At 37.4% G+C, this 22,802-nt stretch overlaps 4 protein-coding genes, 1 long non-coding RNA gene and 2 pseudogenes across 8 annotated transcripts; 2 read left to right on the top strand and 5 right to left on the bottom strand.

Moving 5' to 3' along the window:
• Positions 1 to 5,941: 5,941 nt before the first annotated feature.
• On the bottom strand, positions 5,942 to 6,672 carry LOC120005491 (TIR-only protein-like). The gene is made up of 2 exons (XM_038855132.1): positions 6,197 to 6,672; positions 5,942 to 6,083 (listed from the first exon to the last, which is right to left on the bottom strand). Exons 1-2 carry the CDS (start codon positions 6,670 to 6,672, stop codon positions 5,942 to 5,944), a joined length of 618 nt encoding a protein of 205 aa, XP_038711060.1.
• Positions 6,673 to 9,387: 2,715 nt separating this feature from the next.
• Positions 9,388 to 13,640, top strand: LOC120005459 (COP1-interacting protein 7-like). The gene is made up of 9 exons (XM_038855094.1): positions 9,388 to 9,626; positions 9,742 to 9,918; positions 10,142 to 10,275; positions 10,425 to 10,477; positions 10,578 to 10,630; positions 10,722 to 10,874; positions 10,954 to 11,213; positions 11,426 to 13,131; positions 13,241 to 13,640. Exons 1-8 carry the CDS (start codon positions 9,562 to 9,564, stop codon positions 12,610 to 12,612), a joined length of 2,082 nt encoding a protein of 693 aa, XP_038711022.1. The 5' UTR covers positions 9,388 to 9,561; the 3' UTR covers positions 12,613 to 13,131; positions 13,241 to 13,640.
• On the bottom strand, positions 11,191 to 15,248 carry LOC120005461. Its single transcript, XR_005469813.1, has 5 exons — positions 15,081 to 15,248; positions 14,762 to 15,001; positions 14,242 to 14,336; positions 11,489 to 11,632; positions 11,191 to 11,329 (listed from the first exon to the last, which is right to left on the bottom strand). It is a non-coding gene; the product is annotated as an uncharacterized LOC120005461 (long non-coding RNA).
• LOC120006734 lies at positions 14,858 to 14,968 on the bottom strand (annotated as a pseudogene).
• Positions 15,177 to 15,300, bottom strand: LOC120006735 (annotated as a pseudogene).
• Positions 15,301 to 15,595: 295 nt separating this feature from the next.
• LOC120005460 lies at positions 15,596 to 18,494 on the top strand. Of its 2 annotated transcripts, none has more exons than XM_038855095.1 (4): positions 15,596 to 15,814; positions 15,982 to 16,128; positions 17,718 to 17,917; positions 18,091 to 18,494. In XM_038855095.1, exons 2-4 carry the CDS (start codon positions 16,039 to 16,041, stop codon positions 18,341 to 18,343), a joined length of 543 nt encoding a protein of 180 aa, XP_038711023.1. In that variant the 5' UTR covers positions 15,596 to 15,814; positions 15,982 to 16,038; the 3' UTR covers positions 18,344 to 18,494. The 2 variants fall into 2 exon arrangements, with proteins under 2 accessions (XP_038711023.1, XP_038711024.1); XM_038855096.1 differs by lacking the exon at positions 15,596 to 15,814 and adding an exon at positions 15,851 to 15,868.
• Positions 18,495 to 19,500: 1,006 nt separating this feature from the next.
• LOC120006719 (dof zinc finger protein DOF1.6-like) lies at positions 19,501 to 21,010 on the bottom strand. 3 transcript variants are annotated; one of them, XM_038856857.1, is made up of 2 exons: positions 20,944 to 21,010; positions 19,501 to 20,824 (listed from the first exon to the last, which is right to left on the bottom strand). In XM_038856857.1, the coding sequence occupies exon 2, from the start codon at positions 20,580 to 20,582 to the stop codon at positions 19,749 to 19,751; it is 834 nt and encodes a 277-aa protein (XP_038712785.1). In that variant the 5' UTR covers positions 20,583 to 20,824; positions 20,944 to 21,010; the 3' UTR covers positions 19,501 to 19,748. The 3 variants fall into 3 exon arrangements, with proteins under 3 accessions (XP_038712785.1, XP_038712787.1, XP_038712786.1); XM_038856859.1 differs by having other exon boundaries at positions 19,501 to 20,582; positions 20,693 to 21,001; XM_038856858.1 differs by having other exon boundaries at positions 19,501 to 20,810; positions 20,944 to 20,970.
• Between the last annotated feature and the right edge of the window lie 1,792 nt (positions 21,011 to 22,802).

Raw genomic sequence — 22,802 nt, forward strand, 5'->3', positions numbered from 1 at the left:
ATGAAGGTGAATGGGTGCTAAAGTTCGATGGGTCTAGCACTGAGATGGCTGCTGGAGCTGGGGTAGTCATTCAATCCCCAAGAGGTACAAAAACCACCAAAAATATTCTGGCAGTTAGAGACTCTCAATTGGTGCTAAAACAACTGGCTGGAGAATACAAATGTGCTAGTTTCACATTGGCACCATACTACAGTACAGCCTTGCAATTGCTTGATGACTTCCAGAAGGTGGAGTTGAAGTACATTACACGAGATCAAAATCATAAGGCCTACGGACTGGCCCAATTAGCTTTTGGTTTAATACTTCTAGAAAGTCTGATACAACAAATCATCACGGTGGAAAGAAGATCTCATTCATCTATCAGGGAAAGAGGTATGGCGGTTGAATGCCTAGCTCTTGACAATCAGATGGAAGATTGGAGGAGAGATATCATTAACCATCTGTCATTGCTTTTGGTTTGGACAATGCAGGACAAACCCACACTTTCTTTTCTGAAGTCACCTCTGTAGCAGCCATCTCCATCTCCTGGTAATAAGTTCCCGTAGAAGATTTTTTTCTCCTACTTTCTTCTTTCAACAATTCTTCATACTCTGCTACCTTCATTTCATAAAAGTCAGTACTTGACTTCACGTTATTCTCTAGAGAAGAAAGGTTGTCCACCGTGGAGCATATTGGTCGTTTCACTGTGCAGTGTGGCGAATTGGCAAACTATGACAACTTTGACAACCTTCGTCTCTGGTTATTTCCAAAATCTTTGACATGAGCTGCTTTTATTTGGTATTCTACATCACTAAGAAATTCCATCAACACATGGTGGGAGATGGAATGGTCATTTCACACTCAGTTCTTTAGAGCTGAACCGGAGGTGTCTGTGGCTGAGCTATCCAGATTGGTGCAGAAGGCAAGAGAAACCACCCATGCGTATATTGCTCATTTTAAAAGATTGAGAAATAGATGTCGCGTCTATCTGCCTGAGTCAAAATTTGTCAAGATGGCCCAGCGAGGATTGGATATCGAATTGCGTAAAAAGTTCCAAGGTATGGAATTTTATGACATCTATCAGGGAAAGAGGCATGACGGTTGAATGCCTAGTCTTGACAATCAGATGAAAGATTGGAGGAGAGATATCATTAACCATCTTTCATATCCCAATGATCCCGCATCTAGGAAGATCAAAGTGATGGCACAGAACTATGTAATGATCGAGGGGGAACTCTTCAGAAAAGGAGCTGATGGTTTGTTACAACCTTGGTTGTTCACTTACTTCCCCGCTTTACGGTCTCATGATTATCAACTACCTACCAAATTCACTTCCTATGGGCAGTTTGTCTTAGCTTGCACTAGTGATAGATCTTTCGTAGAAATCTTCAATTTCTTCTTATCCCTGCCTTCAGACCGACCAGATGTTGTCACCAAAATGTGGCCCAAAGTGATAATGATTTGCAGGTGTGCCAAGGATTATAGTTTCCTACACTAATGTGAATAAAATGCACCGAATGTAAATATGACTTTTATCTAGACGATTGAGCGAACTATCTTGGGACCGTTTCCAGCACCTTTAACCAGAACTCAGTTGAGGAGAAAGCAGAGACAGTATGCTGCATATATGAGGAACCATTACAAGTCTCCAGTGGTTCAACATAGAAACTGGACATGGGTTCGCAAAGAAAAGAAGCAAGAGGATAACCACCAAGTGAAAAAGGATCAACCACCTGCAAAAGAATTCATGGTGGGAGCAATTCAGGTACCATATGAATGTTCTACTACTGCTTGACACTCTTCTAGATGGTTGTTGGTATGGTTTGTATCCTGGCTTGATAGGCAGTTTGTGTTCTACCACCTTTCTATTCAATCCTGGCATTTCTTAGTAATCCCAAGCAAAACAATCACGAAACTCGTGAAGTAAAGTTACTAGTTTTACCTTGATAGATGGATCCAAGGTAGAACTTATGTAAGTAAATCTGGACTCTTCTTGCCCCCCAAAGGCAGATAGATGCGGCATCTTTGAGATCACGTGCAAGGCCCATCGTGATTGTTATGGCCCACAAGCCCATATTATTGAAGAAGAGAAGCCTATTTGATGAGTAACTGCTAGGTAGAGTTGTGCTGAGAATGGTCCATGAAAAGAGGAAGAAGTGGTGACATTTATAACAAGGTGGTCCAGGTGGTAGCTTGTGAGAAATTTAAGGGAAAACTAACATGAAGAAGTGGTAATGTGGTAATGGTTTCAAACTGACAGAAGATGGCATAAATCAAGAATAACTGCAGTAGAATCATGGTTTATGGGGGAGATTTTCGTGCAAAGACAGAAGATATATAAGATGATAGACAGACGGACAACACACACAACCAATCAATCAAACAAACTACTCAAGCCCAAAGGCAATTTCAACTTTAAAGCTTCCTAACATTCTAGCATTTCATTTACATTTCCAAATCTTTGTCAATCTCAAACTATGTCAAATTCTCTTATATTTATTCCTTATCAAGTTTCAATGCCAAACATCGTTGTGTAAATTGTTATTGGTGTCTGTTTTTGTTTCTTCATTTCAATCTCAACGATGCGCACCAATCTGTAAAGCCTTCCTTGCCAAACAGTGGGCAACTTCATTATCAGACCTCCTAACATGATTAACTTGCCAAGACATAAAAGCACCTAGACGATTATTGATTTCCTTAACCGTATTACTCCAAGCATTCAATAGAGAATCCGCTTCAGACTGGATGTCTTGTACTATAATAAGTGAATCCCCTTCTAGAATAATGCTTCTAAAACCCAAGTCAAAAGCAAACTCCACAGCCGTCAAGGCTGCTTCAGCCTCAGCCAAAGAAAGAGAGAACAAAATGTCTGGATGAAATTTTTGCTGCCATCATGTCTCCCACCGAGTCTTGAATAATCACACCTGCACCTATCTTGTTCGAGGATCCGCACAGGCCTGCATCCCAGTTAACCTTAAAAGCACCCACCTGTGGAAGCTGCCAACCTTCCAACTTTTGCCCAGCTGAACCCCTACTGGGCCCAACAGGAGGAGGAGTTTCAGTGGATTCTGATTTTGCAGAACTAATAGCATATTTTGCCAAAAGCACCGAGTTCATAAATTCATTCTCATGAATGAAAGCATTGCGTCTTTGCCATAACATCCGACAAGTCGTAGCCAGAGTCGCTGAATCCCTCCTTTCCAGCTTGTCCATTGCAATAACCCAAAGGTGCTCAAAGTTAGTGAAACTAGAATTCAACTTCCGAATGGATTTGATGCTATTATTAAAAACCATCACCAAGTATTTGCGGCTCCATAAGATATGTAGACTTGATTCAGGCTCTTGTTTGCATAATAGACATCGAACATCAATGCTAACCTTGCATTTAAAGAGGTTCATATATGTGGGCAAAGCATTATGTAAAACCCGACCACACGAAAGATTTGGTAGAAGCATGAATCCGCAAGGACCAAACTGTGGACCACAAGTGCTTCCTTCCATAGTATACTAAGAAAATCGCAATGCTAGGGCCATAAAATATCATAATATATATTGGAATACATTTCTAAGGCCATGACGATCTTAATTCTGAACATTGATTTCATCATCTCTTCCTCAAGATACCCATGAGGCCCTGACTCGCCTTATCCCATGACTCTATGAGCCCGTTATTGTTTGAACTAAGCCCATAGGCTCATGAACCTGTTATCGGATGCGAGGCCCACTAAGGCAAGGCCTATCTGTTGACCTTCTAGGTTTGAACAAAAGCAGACGGTAGGAATTACAGTGGGGACAACCTAGTGATGTGATTATTTATTTGGTATGATTGGGCTTGAGTTTGGACTAGCGTAGTTGGGCGACCTTTTTTTGTAGCCCATAAATGAAAGCCTGTACTAGACTGTGAGTCCGAGAGGCCTGTCTTTATTGACTTCATAGCTTTGAACTTAAAGCAGACTGAGAGAATTGGGCTTGGTTAGCGTGGTTCTACTCTTCTACTTCTGTAGCAAATGTGGATCCACAAATGAAACTTATTTTTGCCCCCTTTTGACTAGATAAACCGAGAAGATAACCATTTCTTTGAATCTGGGATGTTTAGGATAGTGTACGGAGAAGAAAGAGAATCATTGCTCAAACTCCAAAGAAGGAATTCTGTGTATTTCAGGTTAATATGAATCGATGTCATAGCTCCTTATTTAACCCCTTAGATTAATCTGACGGTTTACATGGAAGAATTTGAGACTTTAGAACTTCTCACGAATTCTAGAGCCCCAAATCCTTCTCCATCATTGGATGAGACTTTATTGATGGCCAAAATAAACACAACGTTATAATACGATTCTCTTTACCTTTCGAATGAAACAAACATGAAAGTGCAACTTTAGCATGAAATGATTGTTCTTTTCTGTGGATATCGATCGATCGAAAGATGATCAGATAAGACCACCTGCAAACTTAGACTGCGAGTACAGTTTCCCTAACATTTCATGGAAATATATTTATTGCTCTCCATTTGACTTTCAAGTTCCAATAAACAATCCCCCCATTTTGTCAATATTTAACATTAATAGCTTTTGCCATATTTTATATATATATATATATGTTAGAAGAAGAAAACTATATAAGACAAGGTCACCGCATTCAGAAGAATCAATATTGTCGATCCGTACCGTACGTATTGGATACTTTTAGCGTTCCATTTCGAGAGTTGAAAATAAGAAGTTGCATGCCCAATTGCCCAGTTTCAACTGCTATACCGTGGTATATATATAGTTATTTCACTTAAATTAATGGTAAAATTTTTTTACTTATTTTATGTAGGGCCGGCCTGGGCGACCGCCCAAGGCCCCCAATCTGGGGGCCCCAATATATATATATAAGTGTATACCAAATGTTTTATAGCTTATAGAATTTTATTAACCGTTCCAGTAACTGTTGCATCAGTAGAGAGGAGCTTTTCTAAGCTAAAATTGTTGAAAATCTTTTTGTGATGCTATTGATGATTTTGAGGCCGCTATTGATGATTTTGCTTCTCAAAATATTGTAAGATCTAAGATATTTATGTGATTTCATGTAATTTTGAAAATGTCAATTTTTTTTTTCTTTTTTCAATTTTTGTAATGACTGATTTTATGTAATAAAATTCAAGGCGTGATGGCCTAGCCTCCCAAAATTGGGTTCCAAACATGAAAAATTTCATGTGTTTTATTTCATGTTTTTTAAGTATAAAGGGCCTCCAAATAATTTTTTGCCCAAGGCCACCAAAAGGGCAGGGCCAGTCTTGATTTTATGTCCTTAATTTGTATACTTATAGGAGAATTTCTATATATATATGTATGTATGTATGTATATTTATCTATGTATATATGTGTATATATGTCATATGAGGAATTCTCACATAAGAGTCTAATGTAAGGGTGTAAAATAAGGATTTATGTTTACACCATTGATTTAAAACATGTGAGACCCAAAACAGTGGACCCCACTTGTCATCTCATTTGTCTACACCATTAAAAAGTCACTCTTATTTTACACCCTTACATTAGATGTGAGAAATCCTCCATGCATATATATGCATATGTATGTATGTGTATATGCATATGTATATGTGTGTGTGTATATATATATATATGTGTGTGTGTAAGATCATGTAAAACAAAAAACCATGCATGGAGAGTCTAAGATACAAATATTAATTAAGGAGAAACAAAAAATGTAAATTTCATTGAATTTTCAATATACAAGTTAAAAAAGGCATTCCTATCTTCTTATTGAATTAACAAGAAATTAAATTAATCAATAATGATTAAAAAAGAAGAAGAAGAAGAGGATCATCAACTATGCGTTACCTCAGTACCCCTCTTATTCAACAAAAGAATTGATGAGAGATACCAAAAGAATTGAATTAACAAATAATTAACCATGTAAAAAAATAAAAAAATTATGAATCAAGTCATCCTTATTTTCAAACCATGATTTTGGTTCTTCGTTTTAGGAATCTTTGCACAATATTTTTGCGAATCCTTCTTTCTCCTCCTCCTCCTTCCACCTCCAACAAGTTCTTTATCACCGCATCGGTCGCCTCCGACAAGAACTCCGACCAATCCCTATATAATCCATAATATAACGTCAATTTAAGGTTCATAAAGAAACCAAAACAACTTAAACATTATGCAAGTGTAGAATATATATATATATATATATACGCATATAGACATACCCTCTATGGGAATCAAATGTGAGGCCGACCGTGTACTTAGCCTCCTCAAGAGCCCATTTGAATCTCTGAATCTCTTTAGCATCACAGCTTCCATTGTCGACAACTCTCAATTGCGACGGCTTCACATCACAAAATACGGGTATAACTCTCTTCTTACTCTCCATAATCAAGGCCAACTCATGTAGACAAAAGTAGGAGTCACAATATCTCGGCGAAAACACAGCAACAGCAATCTTAGATCTTCTGATAGCCGAATCGATTTCGTCGAACAACTTGTCTCCGGGCTCCATGTTCTTGCTGTCCAAAAATGGGTGCAGCCCAAGCCGGCGCAAGTGATCGTAGAGTAACCCCGCGATCGTCCTCTTCGTATCAATCCCTCGGTGGTTGATGAAGACATCACACGGTGGTGGTGATCGATTAATTGTGATCAAGTGTTGTTGGTAGTGGGGTTTGAAGATTTTTCGGTACAAGTTCATGGCGGATGTTGGTGATGATGAAATGTAACGTTGCATGGCTCCTTGAAGAAGCTAAGGCAAAAAAAATAATTTTGGTGGTTTTGATTTTTGTGTAGGAGAGCGATAGGTAGGGAGACAGGGTGGAGGGTGAGTGTATATATATATAGTTAGAGATTAATAAATGGAATTTGATTAAATTAATATGGTGAATGGACTGGGATATGATCAAAGAGTTGTCTGAATTTGGACTTGAAAGAAAATACCTGGTATTAATTTTGTTTTTGAAGGGAAGAAACTATAACGGGAGTGAAACAAAAGAACATAGATGTTTTTTTTACTGTCTCGGCTGGGTTATGTGGAACATCGAACTCTACAGATCCTTCAAACACGGTTCTATATAGTATGTATGTATGTATTTTTTAATGGTCGTAAGAGACCCATTGAAATTTGAAATGGTCGCTCATTCCTATATTATTCACACATAATCACACACATATATATACATATATATTTATATATATGTACAAAATATTGATTTTCTGACAAATCAATTCGTTGCGGCACTGTCGAGGTTCACGCTGTCCTATTCGATACTACCGTCTTTCTTGGTTTTATGTCAGTACGTCCGTATTTTGACTGTAATATATATATACACACAAGTCACTAATTGTAATGATAAGGAGGGTTTGTATCATCCTGATGATCAGGATTCGAATCTCTCTCATTGTTTTAAAAATAATATACATATGTGCGTTGTGTAATTAATAAAATTTTTCCAGAGAATCCATAGAACGACAAATATTTTGTAAGAGAATAAATATATATATATATATATATTATATATTTTATTTGTAGGTAATTCACAATATTTTCCTACTTCAATCATGGATTCTAGATTTACTATACATCTCTTATTATAACACACATATATTATACAATTTATATCATAGAACCTATAATAAGCACATAATTATTGTGTAAACTCCAGATACTTGGATCGCCTCACTCTAATCAAATAACTGATAAATCACATGGTATTAATATGAAGAGTGGTGTCGAACTTGTGTCCCCAACTAAAAGTATTTATCCCTGCCAACTCAGCCACCCTTTGATAGTTGGACAAATTATCAGCATTACTCCGATTAAGTGCTCCCATCACACACACATATATATACACACATATACACACTTTATATTAAAGGATTTTGATACTCAAAACCCAAACCCTAAATTACTTTTTCATAATCAAATGCCAATTATAATATGATCACCTCAAATTAGGACTTGGAAATCTGAACACCAATCATCCATTCATGGGAAACTAATAACGCATATACACACAAAAATTAAACATGGTGGTTGGTATCTTCTGATCCTCAAGATTCATGTGGTTCTACAGTTATTTGTAAGTTGGAATATTGGTCTTAAAATTTTTTAAAAAAAACTCGTTTTCATAATAAATAAATAAAAAAGTGGAAACTTTAATTAGTGCTTAAAAAAGTACGAGTAATAAATTCCAATGTCAGGTGTCAAATGACAATATCTTTCCAACTCCAAGAAAAGCAAAAGAATTTCTGACTTGGTATGAATCCTTAGACTATTACTTGAACAACGTGGTTCTTGACTGGGTTATTGTTGTTGACTGTTCGAAACCTTTACATACATACACCCATCACTGTATATATGCACTGTCATGATGTGACTATGCATATAAGACAAAATTAACTCAATTTATATATGCTGTCCTTGCAGACAAAAGGACATATATATCATATATTCTATGCTTCTTGTCCAAGAAAATAAGAATAATACTAAAAGTATGTCCACAGGTCAAATTCCCATGCATGCCACCTACGGGTCTCTCTTCCTCCAGTAAAAGACCATGAGAGATACATAGCATATATGGTCGTCTGTTTTGAACTTGAATATATATTGGACTTTTACATGGTCATTGTAAACCCAATATGGGTTTAATCATGCCTAAAATACCTGATTCGTCAAAATAATTTCAATTAAACTTAACTTGCATAAGAAGAAAGTGGAGAAAAGCCTGAAATTCCATGCAAAATCACTCATTCTCCTAATAGTTTCATTATTAATGTGGTACAATTATATCATATATATATATATATTCCCCATAACGACTAATATTTATAATTACACAAAAAAATGTTGATTAATTATTAAGTATGGAAGAAGGAAATTATGAAAAAAATAAGTTAGATGTTGTGTTTGAAAAGATCAAATAATTGGACTGGTCAATTAATTCTTACAAAACAGTCCATTGTTCATATGACCGAAGAATTTGTCAAATTGGGTCCTGTACAACATTACTTTGATGAACATTTTTTTTTCCTTAAAACCGAAAACGAAAACATACAAATTTATCATTTGTCACAAACTTGAATTTGGAGTTTTCGTATCCAAGCTTTGACAGCCAGAACCAAACTTTGTATTCAATTCAACGTGAGGGCTCATTGGGCTCGTAGTCAATTTCAAACTTGGGCCCGTGAACTCCTCACTTTATTTCCTGGGCTAAGGTAACGCCGATAAGCCCACTCTACTTTATAACAATTTACGCCACATAATTGTGGGCTTTATGGCCCAATGATTGAAAGCTCATCAAACGTCTCAATATTGGCGGGGCCCCAAGTATTGTGGCGCGAAGTCAGCCGCCAACTATATCTATAATTCTATGTGCATGTGCAAACTGCAAAGCTTTTCATTATTGTCTCTCTCACATACAGTACAGCTTGAGCTTGCATTGCAAGAATGTGATGGCCACGTTCGATGACATTGACTCTCTCATGCAATCCATAATCTTCACTTTCGAATTTTCAATCGCACAACCAAACCCACCAAAAATTCTATAATTTTGACTCTTCTTCTTCTTCTTCTCCTTCTCCCTGAATGTCAATGGACTCGCGAGCTCGCCTTGACTATGCTCTGTTTCAACTCACACCGACTCGAACGAGGTAGTTTTTTTTTTTTTTTTTTTTCAATTCTCAGTGCTCTGTTTTTTCTTCTTTCTGTATAAACAGTGATATTGTGTGTGTTTTTCCCTCCTTAACTCTGTTTTTTTATGTGAAGGTGTGATTTGGTGCTCTTCTCTGGTGGGAAGAATGAGAAAATCGCTTCTGGGTTATTCGAACCCTTCAATACCCACCTCAAATATGTTAGAGATCAAATTCACAAGGGTGGTTACTCCATTAAACTTTCCCCACCAACCCTTGATGCCCCTTGGTTCACTAAACTCACATTTCAGAGGTGAACAGAATCTCTAAATCTCCAATTTTAGGGGTTAATTTAGAGAATTTGATATTCGGTGTTTATTTGGTTTAATTCGTCCAAGATAATCGCGCTATTTGGTGACTCAGATTTACTAAATGTTGTGAAAAGAAATTTGTTGTGATTAGTCTACGAAAGAAGACCTAATTTTGGAATTTGATTAAGGCAATTGGGGAACTTTTTTTTTTTTTGAATTGAACAGATTTGTGCGGTTCGTGAGCACGCCAGCAATTCTTGAGAGGTTTATCAGTTTGGAAAGAGAAATATTGCAAATTGAGAGATCATTTGAAGCTAATGAGGTCTCAAACACCAATGTAGCTGTGCCAAGGGAGCAAGGTATACGTTCCAAGACTCACAATTCTAAGAAAATTTATAGAAAAGAATAATCCAAGTATTTGTAAATTGATTGGCTTATTTGCTAAATCAGACCAATGCACCAGTCAAAATTATATAAGATCATCTACTGACTAAGTTTATTGTATCAGAAAGTGGTGCAGCTGCAACCGGTGACACCATGGAGTCTACTGAAACAGCAAAGGTTCTTCTATTTTTCCACAGAATCTCCTTGTGTTTCCTTACTTCATAGTGAGTTTTTTATAAAACTTGCTTCAAATTTTTCGTTGTTTTTTTTCTTACAGGTTAAGGTTGAACATGAGAGAAATCTTGATTTAGAACCCGAAGAAAGCTCCAAGTAGCATTTCTATACTATCTAAATGCCTGCATGTTTTGTACTAATGGACTATTTTCATTGTCTTTGCCACTAACTTCTTCAATATTATAAGGATCCAACATCAACGCCTATTAGGAACCAGGAAAATGTTGCTCCAGAAAGAGCAAGCGATGGCCTATGCCGGTGGACATGCTGCTGGATTTGAGATGGGCAGCATAGATGATCTCATTTCTTTTGCAGATGCTTTCGGGGCTTCACGATTGAGGTACATATGACCCTGTACAGACTACGTTAGGAAACAATGAGTCTCCAACATGTTTAACTTTGAGTTTAATTGCATTTAGGGAAGCATGCATTGATTTCAAAGAGTTATGCAAGAAAAAGCGCACAGATAGAATTTGGATGGAGGAATTGGCGAAAATGGAGGCATGTTCACGCTCTGAACTTACATTCTCGGGAACATCAGGTATTGTGCTCATGGATGGGATCACAACAAACTTTCAGAGTGATGGGAATGTTGTCGGCGAAATTGTCTCAAATGGATCTTCAGATGTGAAAAAATATGTCACAGTTACAGATCAAGAAAGTTTAGATAGCAAAAAAGGTATTTCTTACTCTTTCAATGTTAACAGAAAATTGTTCAGTATATGCACTACTTTACTTCACCCTCCTGGCCTCTCGGTATCTTTTCTAGACCAGCTTTGAAAATGGCCTGTGTTTCTGCAAAACTTACCCGAAAAGTTGTCAAATTATATTCATTGCTAAGTGAAGAATGGAAGATTTACCATCTCTAATATCAAAGAACATTGTGTGCAGATGATAAAACACAATCAACTTTTGCAAATGTTCAAGTGCCAACGCCATGGATACACTATCTACCTCAGCATTTCTACAATTTTCAGCACCCTATTCAACAACTGCCTCCTTACGAAGGATTTGCTTTCCCTGCCATGAAGCCTGGGACCTCACCCTATCAAATGAATGCGCAGTGGACTCCTCGTGAAAATGATTCTAGTCTTCCTCCTGCTCATGAAGTCAATTACCAAAAGTCATCTTCAGAGAAAAAGGAAAAATATCAGAATCGGAATGGCATTGCAGAATCAGGAAAAGATAGGCAGATTGAGTCCAGTGAGTCAGAGAGTGATTCAGATTCATCTGCACAGAAGATGTCTTCAAAGAAACATCCAAACAGGAAAAAGTACGGGAAGAAGTCTTCTAGAACAGTAGTTATTCGTAATATTAACTACATCACTCCTAAGCGCAGGAATGGAGAAAAACTGGAAGTCTCCGATGAATCTTCTTTGGATGAATGCAAGTTCAATGATGAAGATAATGCAGTTGGATCACTGGCGAAGTCACGTGAGTCAAACTCCATTCCAAATAGATCAAATGATGCTGATCATCATAATTATGACGACGGTGTTGTTGCAGATTCATCTGACAGAGGAAAAGGAAATGAGAGCTGGGATAATTTCCAGAACCTTCTGATGAGAGATGAAAAGGCAACTGTTCATATAGTAGAAAAGTCGCAACCCCTGGATGTTCCAGATGAATGTTTTGCTGACAAGAGCTTGGAAGATGGGGTTTCGATTGCAACCAGCCCTGCTATGGACCTGGAAATGGAAAAGATCCCAAAGCAGCAGATGGCAGCAGGAGATTCGTTTGTTTCTAGCAAGAGAGATGGAGGAAGTGATCGTACAACGAAGTTGGAAGATTTTAAAAATGGAGAGAACTTTCGATCAATCGTGAAGAGAAGTGATTGTCCGGATGAGCAATTCTTGGTTTCACAAAGACGGGAAGAATCAATAAATGTGCAAAATGATAGCGTATCTGCTTGTACAGCGTCTAAATCTAGCATTATAACTAGAAAGGAAGAAGATTGGTTTGTTGTTAAGCAATCGAACAAACCTGAGAACCAGGATGGAACCTTCAGGCAAACAGTATATGGCGATGACTGCATGCGGTTGTCAGAGGGTTGTAAATACTACAATGAGAAGAGTTGAAAAGATGTAGTTATAGATGATTCTTTCATGGTGCAGACCCGAATAGAAGCTGAAAATCCTCGTGATTCCCAATGGAAAACTGACATAAACATGGTTGCAGATCTAGCAATATCTCCTATGCCTGATAGTGGCACCATAAATCGTTCACAAGAGAAGAACCATTTAGGTGACCCTTTTGAACCTAATGACCTCTGCATGCTGCTTGAACGGGATTCTGGATTCATATCTGCACTAGAAACCTGGACAGTAGACTATGGTGTTGACATATCATTTATGGAAGGAGATAGAATGTGCTCAGGTGGTCAAAGAGGCAATCATGCCAAGAATGAGCTTCCCGCAAATGGTGATGTAACTAGAGCAGCCAACAATCAAGTTTGTAAAACAAAAGATCCCACTAAAGAGGCAAAATCCAAAGCGTTGAATGCATCCCATGGGAAGGGAAAATATGAGATCGTTACTAAAAGCAAGAAACCATCTCTTGTGAGTAGGCTAAATGCTCAGAAAAGCAGATTAGAGAAGGTACCTTAAACATTTAGTTGCAAATTTGTAGTGCTGCTTTATTTCCCTTACTGTCTTCCTTTTCTTTTCTTTTTTTCCCTAACTTCTTAAGAAACATGTCTGTAAACAGGAAGAAGATATTCGAAAGAATATGGAAGAACTATTGATTCAACGGCAGAAAAGAATTGCTGAAAGAACTGCAGCTGCTGGTTACGCTCCGACCAAGAAAGTCCCTTCAGAAAATAAAACCGCAAAAGGTTCCAGCAAGTATGACAAGAACAAGACCCGTTCCTTTGCTCAAGACAAGTAGGATGACTTCTGTGAAACTTAGGGCAACCTAAGAAAAAGATAAACTGCAATGTGGATGTATAGTTCTCGGGGTGGTGTTGTCGAATTTTTTGTCGTGCATATATAATTGGAGTTGAAACTTAAGTGATTCATTATGTAATAATGGGTTCTAAAATCCCATAAAAACAATATCTGGTGGAGCAATTTCGTAAAGTTTTGACTTAGAATCTCATTTCACTACAAGAGCATTGAAAAAAAACCTTTCATACCTTGTTTATGATAGTCTTCAATTTAGAGTCTTAAGCATGAAATGCAGTAGTGTACATAAGAACAAGAAAAGAAAGCTTCACGGGCAACGATGAAAACATTAAAAGTACAAGTAAATGTGGAGTTTTTACCCTTGCAATACATATTGCAACAAGAACTTGGATGTAATCAATTGCACACAATTTTTTCAATGAACTATCACCATTAAAAAATAACTACCAATGAGAAAATCTTTCTGGATGTAGCTGTTATCACTAGTATGTCAGTTTCTCAAGAGCTTTCCATTGTAAAATACTGGGAATAGCATATTACTAACAATGCTAAATCATTAAACAAATGACAGGAAAAATGAATTTGAAGTATTCTCAACAATACTTACACTGTTTAACTATGGATTTTTCATGCTAATGTTTACGTAAGCAAAAGCGATAACCATGAAAACATTAATTGAGATAAACCCTAGAAATTTTTGCTACTCAATTTCCATGCCATGGATATGTTATTATATAAACACCAACTATCCAATTATGTCATTGAACCATGTAACAAGTTACAAGAGGCTTTAAAGAAACTTACTTTGCTCTCCTATTTCTGACCCAGAAAGATACAAAGCCAACTCGTCTCAGTTTGCTGCATTCTCAATGAGAGCACAAAAAGTTCAGGTCTCCAGCCTGCAAAAACGTAAATTCAGTTTTGACTCTTGCACTGACAGAGTATTGAAACAAAATAGGATGATTGTGCATAATCTATACTATTTTCCCACAATCATATCTGATTACAAAAACTATAAATGCTCTTGAACAACCCCAGCAGAAAGCCAGTAAACCTCACATAATTTCTAATAATACCCACCAACATCGACAGAAACAGACACCTGGTTACGCAGAAATGGAGAAAAAAACAAATCAACATTCAGCAAAATAAACTGAAGCCAGCATCCCCAATGGCTCATTCAGCAAATAAAGTCGGAATCTTTTCAAATACCCAGCTTCAGTATCCTAGTATCCAACAGAACCACTACAAAATAATGAATTGTGCATTAAAAGAATTCACAAGCTGTAACGAAGAAGAAGATTTATCAGAAAATATGCCTCACCAATTGACACGAAGCCATGGAAACAGAACGATCAAACCCGAACGCAAAGAAAAAGAGAGCAAAACTGAATGAATCTGAGCAAAGAAAAACGGCAAAAAAAATTTGGACCATTTCTCGATTTGTGCGTGTCATCCTTGCGCAGGGGCCATGCTAATCTTCTCTGTATCGTTCCAAATTTATCGGATGTCCCCGAATCTTTTCAAATACCCAGCTTCAGTATCCTAGTATCCAACAGAACCACTACAAAATAATGAATTGTGCATTAAAAGAATTCACAAGCTGTAACGAAGAAGAAGATTTATCAGAAAATATGCCTCACCAATTGACACGAAGCCATGGAAACAGAACGATCAAACCCGAACGCAAAGAAAAAGAGAGCAAAACTGAATGAATCTGAGCAAAGAAAAACGGCAAAAAAAATTTGGACCATTTCTCGATTTGTGCGTGTCATCCTTGCGCAGGGGCCATGGTAATCTTCAGGGGCCATGCTAATCTTCTCTGTATCGTTCCAAATTTATCGGATGTCCCCGAAGGGAAACAATGTCCTCGCTTCGTGTTCTATTATAAACCCTCTAGTTTACATATAACTAGACGATGTGGTATTCCGTTCGATCCCAACATTATAGTCCGGCCATTACGTCATCCTAGTAAGGCAGCGTATTGGGCTTTGGGGTCCGGCTCTTTTTTAAAAGAGAGGCCCAAAATGATATCCCCGTTTTGTCCTGAAATGTTTAATTTGGGCTGATTGTGTATTCACTTTTCGTAGGCCGAAATTCAACAAGGCCTTCTCATTAAGTTCTCAATATAGAAAGCCCAAGTTCACTCTAAAAGTTTAAAGTGCTCAAGCCCAACCCACCAATTTATAAATACAATTACAATAAATAAAGTATTTATTGACATAACGTGCGCCGTAAATGTAGATTCGAAAGATCATTCAGGGCATCTCTCGGACAAATTTTCTTCGTGATCTCTTCCAGTCTTGGTTGAAATTGAATCTTATGTGATCTCGGAGAAACACAGGAGAAAATTTCTCGGCGGTTTGTCTTGTGTTGTGTATGATGCCGTACACTCAACTCCATTAATATAGCGACTGATTTTGTTTTACAGGCATTTATTTATTTATTTATTTATTTATATTCTGTAATAATTAAAGCCATTATCTGTGGAGAGCTGATACGGTGCTTCTATCTAACGCTTCTTCGGTGTCTCTCTGTGTGCAGAGTTAGAACTTGAGGCATACACGGAGAGAGCAATTGGAGCTGAAAGATTTGTGAGAAATGGCTTCGGTGCTGTTGTTAATTGCGGTTTTTTTGCTCGATCTGATTGCTTTTGGGCTTGCTGTTGCTGCTGAGCAAAGAAGGAATACTGTCAGTTCTTTTTTCTCACCACCCCATATCAACTATGTTTTCAGATTGGATTTATTGCTGTTATTCTGGATAGTGAATCTGGTGCTTTTCTTGTTTTTTCGTCGCTAAATTTACGGGATTTAGTTGGGTTGGATTTCTGTTTTTTTATTCCTTTTGTTTTGTGTGATATTTTAGAACATTGAATGCTCTAGCGTAATATTTTAGATTTACAAGGGAATTAAAACCATAATATTAAAGCCATGAAAGATCTGAACTTTGTGATTGACCTCATTTTCTGTCCTATGTTTCTGTATGAGAAGCCTCGAATTTATTTGATTGAGAGGTAAATCAGAATCCTGAACTTTTATCCAAGGAATTTTGAATCAGTTCAGAGTTGGCCTTTCTCGTGGAGAATACATGCAAGTAGGTAAGGAACATTCCTATTGAAGACCAAACTGGAAGTATAAACACTCCTATTGAATACCAAACTGGAAGTATAGACGTGGTAGTATGACTCCATATGTGGTTGGCTAGAAGCCGCAATTGAATAGAAAGGGTGCTATTTTATCAAAGTCGTGATCAGGGTGAGTTGTTAGGCTAATAGACGAGGCCTTTTTTTATTCCTTTCCCTTAAGATATACAATTATGATGCAACTTCAATTTGGTGCATGGTTTACTGGAAGAGTGAATGTTAATGATTAGAAAGTAAAAGGGAATGGATTCACATGAACAATATGATGAATGTACATATGCCAAGTTGTCAACGTTAATTGTTGGTATCACTTCTGTTTATATCGTCCATATGTTTCCATAAGCACTTTTAAGTGATTTTTTTTTGTTTTTTGTTTACATTTGCTGCTTTGCCACTTGTTTGTTATCACTTATGTTTTTACTGTCCATATATTTTCACAGGTGCGTAAAGTATCTGTATTTGTGTACTTTTCACTCTTCCAGTAACCCTTATTATTATGCTGGGGTTAATCTTTATTTATTGTTTCTAAGAACACGAGGAGAAGTAGGGCATTACCATACCCACTTCCTCAATCAATACTCGTATTTTTTCCATTTTTCCTGGATTTTATTGGAGAATCATGCAGGTTATTAAGTTATGGGTACGTATCATATCCCATTACTTTGTTGCAGGAATTCTTTTGTATCCTTTTTTTATTAATTGTTATTTTGTACTCTTCTTGACATTTTCCAACGGTTGACTAAATCTCTGTAAACTCTCAGCATTGCAGCCACCTCACACACAGCCCACCCAAAGAAGAAAAGCAAAAAACAAAAAAGACTGCATTTGAACTAGTTACCTGGAACCAGTGCTAAAATACCGTAGGAGTTTCAACTTTGATATGTCTTGCCTTCGCTAACATCAAAAGACCTTCTAAACATATTTGGCTCAAACTTGAGTAATATTCGCACATTTATTTAATTTTGATATGACAATGTAGCTTTCTCTCTCTCGTCTTGTCTTGGAGATGGACTATAACAAAGTATATGTTGCTTATCTTGTAACTCCTTTGCTCCAATCCCCCCTTCCATGCTTTGAGGTGATGAGTTGCAGACTTGTATAGCCAGCTTCAACTTATCCTTATTTCCTTTTTTAACAGGCCGTAGTCTTAAAAGAAGCAGATTATAGTTATTGTCAGTATGATTCGGATATTGCTACTGGCTTAGGGGCAGGTTCATTTGTATTACTCTTGGCTAGTCAAGCCCTTATAATGGTGGCCAGTCGATGCTTGTGCTGTGGAAGGGCTTTGCGGCCTGGTGGGTCCAGGGCATGGGCAGTTTTTCTATTTATATTTTGCTGGTATGTTCTCTTGCCAACTATGACTCAAATGATTCTTTGTTGGTCACTGATGAGACTCGCTTAGGTTAATAAATGCAAACATGAATTAGTGAAACTTCATGTTATTTGTGAATCTCATGGAAAGATATGCTATTTTCCCTCCTCACTGGTTCGCTCATTGTATTATCTCCCAGGGTGTTCTTTTTCATTGCCGAGGTGTGCTTACTGGCGGGATCTGTGACAAATGCCCACCACACCAAATACAGGAATCGCATCTCTGATACTATTTCGTGTGAGACACTGAGGAAAGGAGTCTTTGGGGCTGGGGCTGCTTTCATTGTTCTCACAGGCATAGTCTCTGAACTTTACTATGCTAGCTACTCCAAGGCTCACGATGGTCAGATTCCCTACGGTAGAGACGCTGGTGTGAGAATGCAAAACCTTTAGCTCTACTTAGTCGCTGATTGGTGTGAACAGTACAGAGAGACTTGGATGAGCTTGTTGTAATAGAACATATGTTTGATTGCCCGTTCATGTAGAATTTTTATTTTTTACTTCCAAACCATTGAGAATAATGTTTAGTTCATTTCCCCCTTTTTCTAGTTATCTCCTATGACCTCTGTTTCTATATAGTTTTCCCCTTCTGTCCTCATGTCCTTCAAGGTTTTGACATAACCCACTTACCAAATCCCCCATTAACATCATCAAGTTATTTAAGGAGGAACCCTTCTCCTGTCAATTGGAGAACAGTACATTTGAAGGCCTAAAGGCATATGGAACATAAACTAAACATGAAAAACATGTGCAGACAAGATTTCCTGTTCTTAGTCACAGAAAGCCCCAAGAGCAACAAGAGCATTTAATCACATGACAGCATCTGTGGTAGTGCCAATTTCTCCAGGTTCTTCCAGCCACTACAAGTGCTTGATAGGAACAAATTAGCTAGCTGAGTCAGCTTCCTTCCACAATATTTAGTAACATCAGTGGAATCTTCACCATCACTCCACTGTTAAATGTGTAGATACAGGTGGAGTGCATGTAGCTTCACCCTGGCATCACGAATACAATATTGTATAGAAACAAGAATAAACCAGAAGAGATTATGATTTAGAGTATCTAAATTATGCATATGCATTGGCGGACTAGAATCCGAATATATGTCTTAGAATATAAAAAAAATAAATATATTATGGCACATTAAACCATTGGCAACCAGAATTTCGTTAGGTCCCAGAACAAGAAAATGATTCTGCACAAGTGGTCTGAGTTGGTGAGCAAACAATTCACATAATCACATGCATCTAATATTTATTTAGATATCCATCAAATATACACATAATATCCTCAAGAATCTTCCATCACATCCACTTAGCCTAGTATATATGTATATATAGCTGTAGTAGACCCCATCTCTCACAAATCCTAAACCCCCTCCACACCTTCTATTGCAAGCTTTGATAAACAAATAAGAAAAACAATGTAAACAGAAGGAAAAACAAACAACAACAGAATCAACCTAAATCAGATACTCCTTCACCTACAGTTCAAAGAGGAAGGGAAAAAAATGACTGGGAGAGAGCAAGAGAGAGAGAGAGATGGAGATCAAAGCAAGTAGCAACACAAATTAATTTCTCGAATGAAGCTGAAATTAAAAATTATGACAGCTTCAATACAACTTGAATCTCATTATAATCTTTAAGAGAGACGGATATATGTACAATACAATAACCTGACATACATACCAAAACATAAGCCACACTCATTAATAATCCTGAACTCCTTCAAACATAGAGTCACAATTAAGAAACTAAAAGACATATATAGACACTGCAAAATATGGCTAAAAAACTCTTCATGGATTGATCTCAGAATCATCCCATGTAATATTTAGATCAGTACTCGAGACCAAAGTGTCTATATCCTCCCAATTCCAGTACCCTGAACTAGTAGTAGTATCCATGCCACCGCTTGTCAGAGGTCTTTGCCAGGGCTGTGTGAATGTGCTGCTGCTCATCGGGGGTAAGAAGCTTGTAATGGTTAGATCTTCTCCAGTTTGATTATACACATTTGAAAATTGAAAAGAGGATGAACCTGAAGATGGGTTTGTGTCAAACCCACTTGAACTTGAGAAGGGAATCTGCAGACTTTGATTTTGAGGCAGAGAGAAAGGAGAACCCACAAACACACCATTGTTATTGAAAGTACTTTTTCTATCCAAACCCAAGTTGCTGCTATTGATCAAGTTCTGTTGCAGCATCGATGATGATGGAGCAACAACTGCCTGAGAGATTGGCGGATTGTTGTTACCGTTTCTAATTGTAGTTGTGAAAGCAGCGCTGGTGCTGGCGGTGGTTGTGGTGTTAGATGTTTTTAGCCGCTTATTTTTGCGGCCGCCCCCAACTGGAACATTGCGAAGAGTGCCACCTTTAGTCCAGTGCCTCTTGCAGGCTTTGCAGAAATGTCTAGGCTGTGACCTGTTGTAGTTATTGTAGTAACAGAACTTTGTGTTTGTTGAATCACACCTGGGACAATTAACTGGCTCAGATTGCTGATTCTGATTCTGGTTGTTCTGGTTCTGTGGCCTCTTCAGTGATGGAGGTTTTGGTAACTCCAGTGTTTGAGCCTGCAACAAGGTCTGGCTCCAATCAAGTCCGCTACTTGAAACCTGCTTGGAACTCAATCCCATCTCTCAAAAACTCACAAAACCAATAACGAACAAAGAAACTAAGACTGATGAGAATCCAAAACTCACTGAGGACGTTTATCAAACACTAAAGAAAGTAAAACAAATTCTATCCTTTTGATCTAGATGTGAAGAGGGATATCAGCATAGAGAACAGTAAGAGTATGAGAATGCTCCTTAGATGTCGAACAGTGCGTTGATGTGAAGGAATTGGTGTTTGGTTGATATGAACTGCAAGGAAGTTCCTAGGAAAGTGAGGAGAAGTGAGCATGTCTTTTGATTTCTCACTATCTAAATTCTATTTAAGTATGTGTTTAACGAAATATAAATTGTAGCCAGAACGAGAGGATTGAAGATTACTTACAAAGATAAGTTTCACTGGTAAAAATCTAATTAGTACTTGCAGTTTCCTCTTCCTATCCTACCCCCCACTGGACGCAATTTTATATAGGCAAAAACAGAGGATAGAGAATTCCTTAACTACTAAGGTGAAGGTGGGTTGGTGACACGTGGATAAATCTGAAGCGTTGATAGTGCCTTTGTATGTGCTGTAAAGATAACGTAGATGTTCATGCTATTGCTAATCAACTAATAATAATTTAAGCATATATATACAAGGTCGGCTAACTGTACTGTGTACTGGTATTAACTTGTCTATGGTCTCGTACGTACTACGTAGAGTTATAGAAGGAAAGAGGAATCATCACGTGGGATCACTTGTCGGGTACCAAACAATGCACAATAAGAGGCCTGCCTTGCGATGATCCTATGGGTCTATATGCATGTGACCATATTTTCAACTTGGGTCGGTTTATAAATCAACAAAAATGATAAAGATTACATTGATAACCATCTTAGAAATATTCCAATAGTGTATGACAAGCATTTATTGGATGTGATTTTCAATGGACTCCTTGTTATAATGTCACCACACCCAACGAATGCACGCCACACACTACTGAGATGCTAGTTTTGGAATAGTTATTATTGGGATCCCTAGTTTTGTTGATTCACATTTGACCTTCACTACCATGTTGTTAGAAAATCCACCCAAAAACTATAAATTAAATATTGTCCAATTTAAGTGGTGGCTTTGTTTTTTTTTTAAAAAAAGAAATGTAAACTTCATTAAACCAAACTGGGATTACAGTCAAAATCAATAACAAATCTAAGGAACTCTGGACACTCTTCAGACCAAGATCTAGAGTCAGAGCAAGAAATATCCTTCTTGGCTAATACATTAGCAGCAGAATTAGCAGTCCTTTTAACATGGCTGCAGCTGACTACATGGAATAGACGAAATAACTCCTTAGCACTACTAACATATAACCCAACTTCTGAAAGACATTGCCCTCTCACTCAACCAAGGTATTTTTAAGCTTAAATATTATAGACAACAGTCATAAAAACAAAATCATATCATGTACGGGTTCAGCCTAAAAGTAAACAATAATGATTTGTAATGTTTGTGGTGGATTTTCTACGTGTATTGCCATTTTTTAAAAATATTCAGTGATTTTGGGGCACCATGAATGATCTGGAGATGTGGATCAACAAAATTGGATGAATCTTGTGTAGGTGAAAAAAAAAAATCCCTTTTGACTCTTGTGAAGAAATGATTCGTCCAAGTTGGCCGTCACACGATTAAGGACCACGAGAGTAACGTGCATATAATGGAGCCACGACGATGAAGCATGGTCTAAGGTTAATTATGGTCGAAGAAATCATATTATAAAAGTAATTAATTATGGTAATGGAAAAATGGTCGGTCAGGTTAGGTAAAGCTACTTTTGTAATAACGTTTTACACATCTTCAAAAACGACACAACAGAATGTTTGTAGGACAACGTAGATAGTGTCTTAGTCATCTCCTAGCTTTAATTAATTAATTAATTAGTTATTTATAAGTACGTATTACCAAGTCTAATCTGTCCGGCTGAGTACCATTCTATATTATTCTAAACTAAATATATTAGTTTAGAACTTTTTAACAACTAAACGCGTGCTAATGTTTGGCATTGGTGGATCTTACGGCTGCGTTTGAGAATCATTATCGCTAATTCATTATTAAAGTCATATATATATGTATGTATATATGTGTATATACACACACACATATATATATAATGATGCATGTGTTGCTCCAGTCGCAAACGATATTCTTGTCCAAACCTGCTTGTAAGCAGAATTGTTTTGTTTAGGTTAAAATCAGACCAACCTTTA

This window comes from Tripterygium wilfordii, chromosome 9 (assembly GCF_013401445.1).
Source record: "Tripterygium wilfordii isolate XIE 37 chromosome 9, ASM1340144v1, whole genome shotgun sequence".
NCBI classification, from domain to species: Eukaryota; Viridiplantae; Streptophyta; class Magnoliopsida; order Celastrales; family Celastraceae; genus Tripterygium; species Tripterygium wilfordii.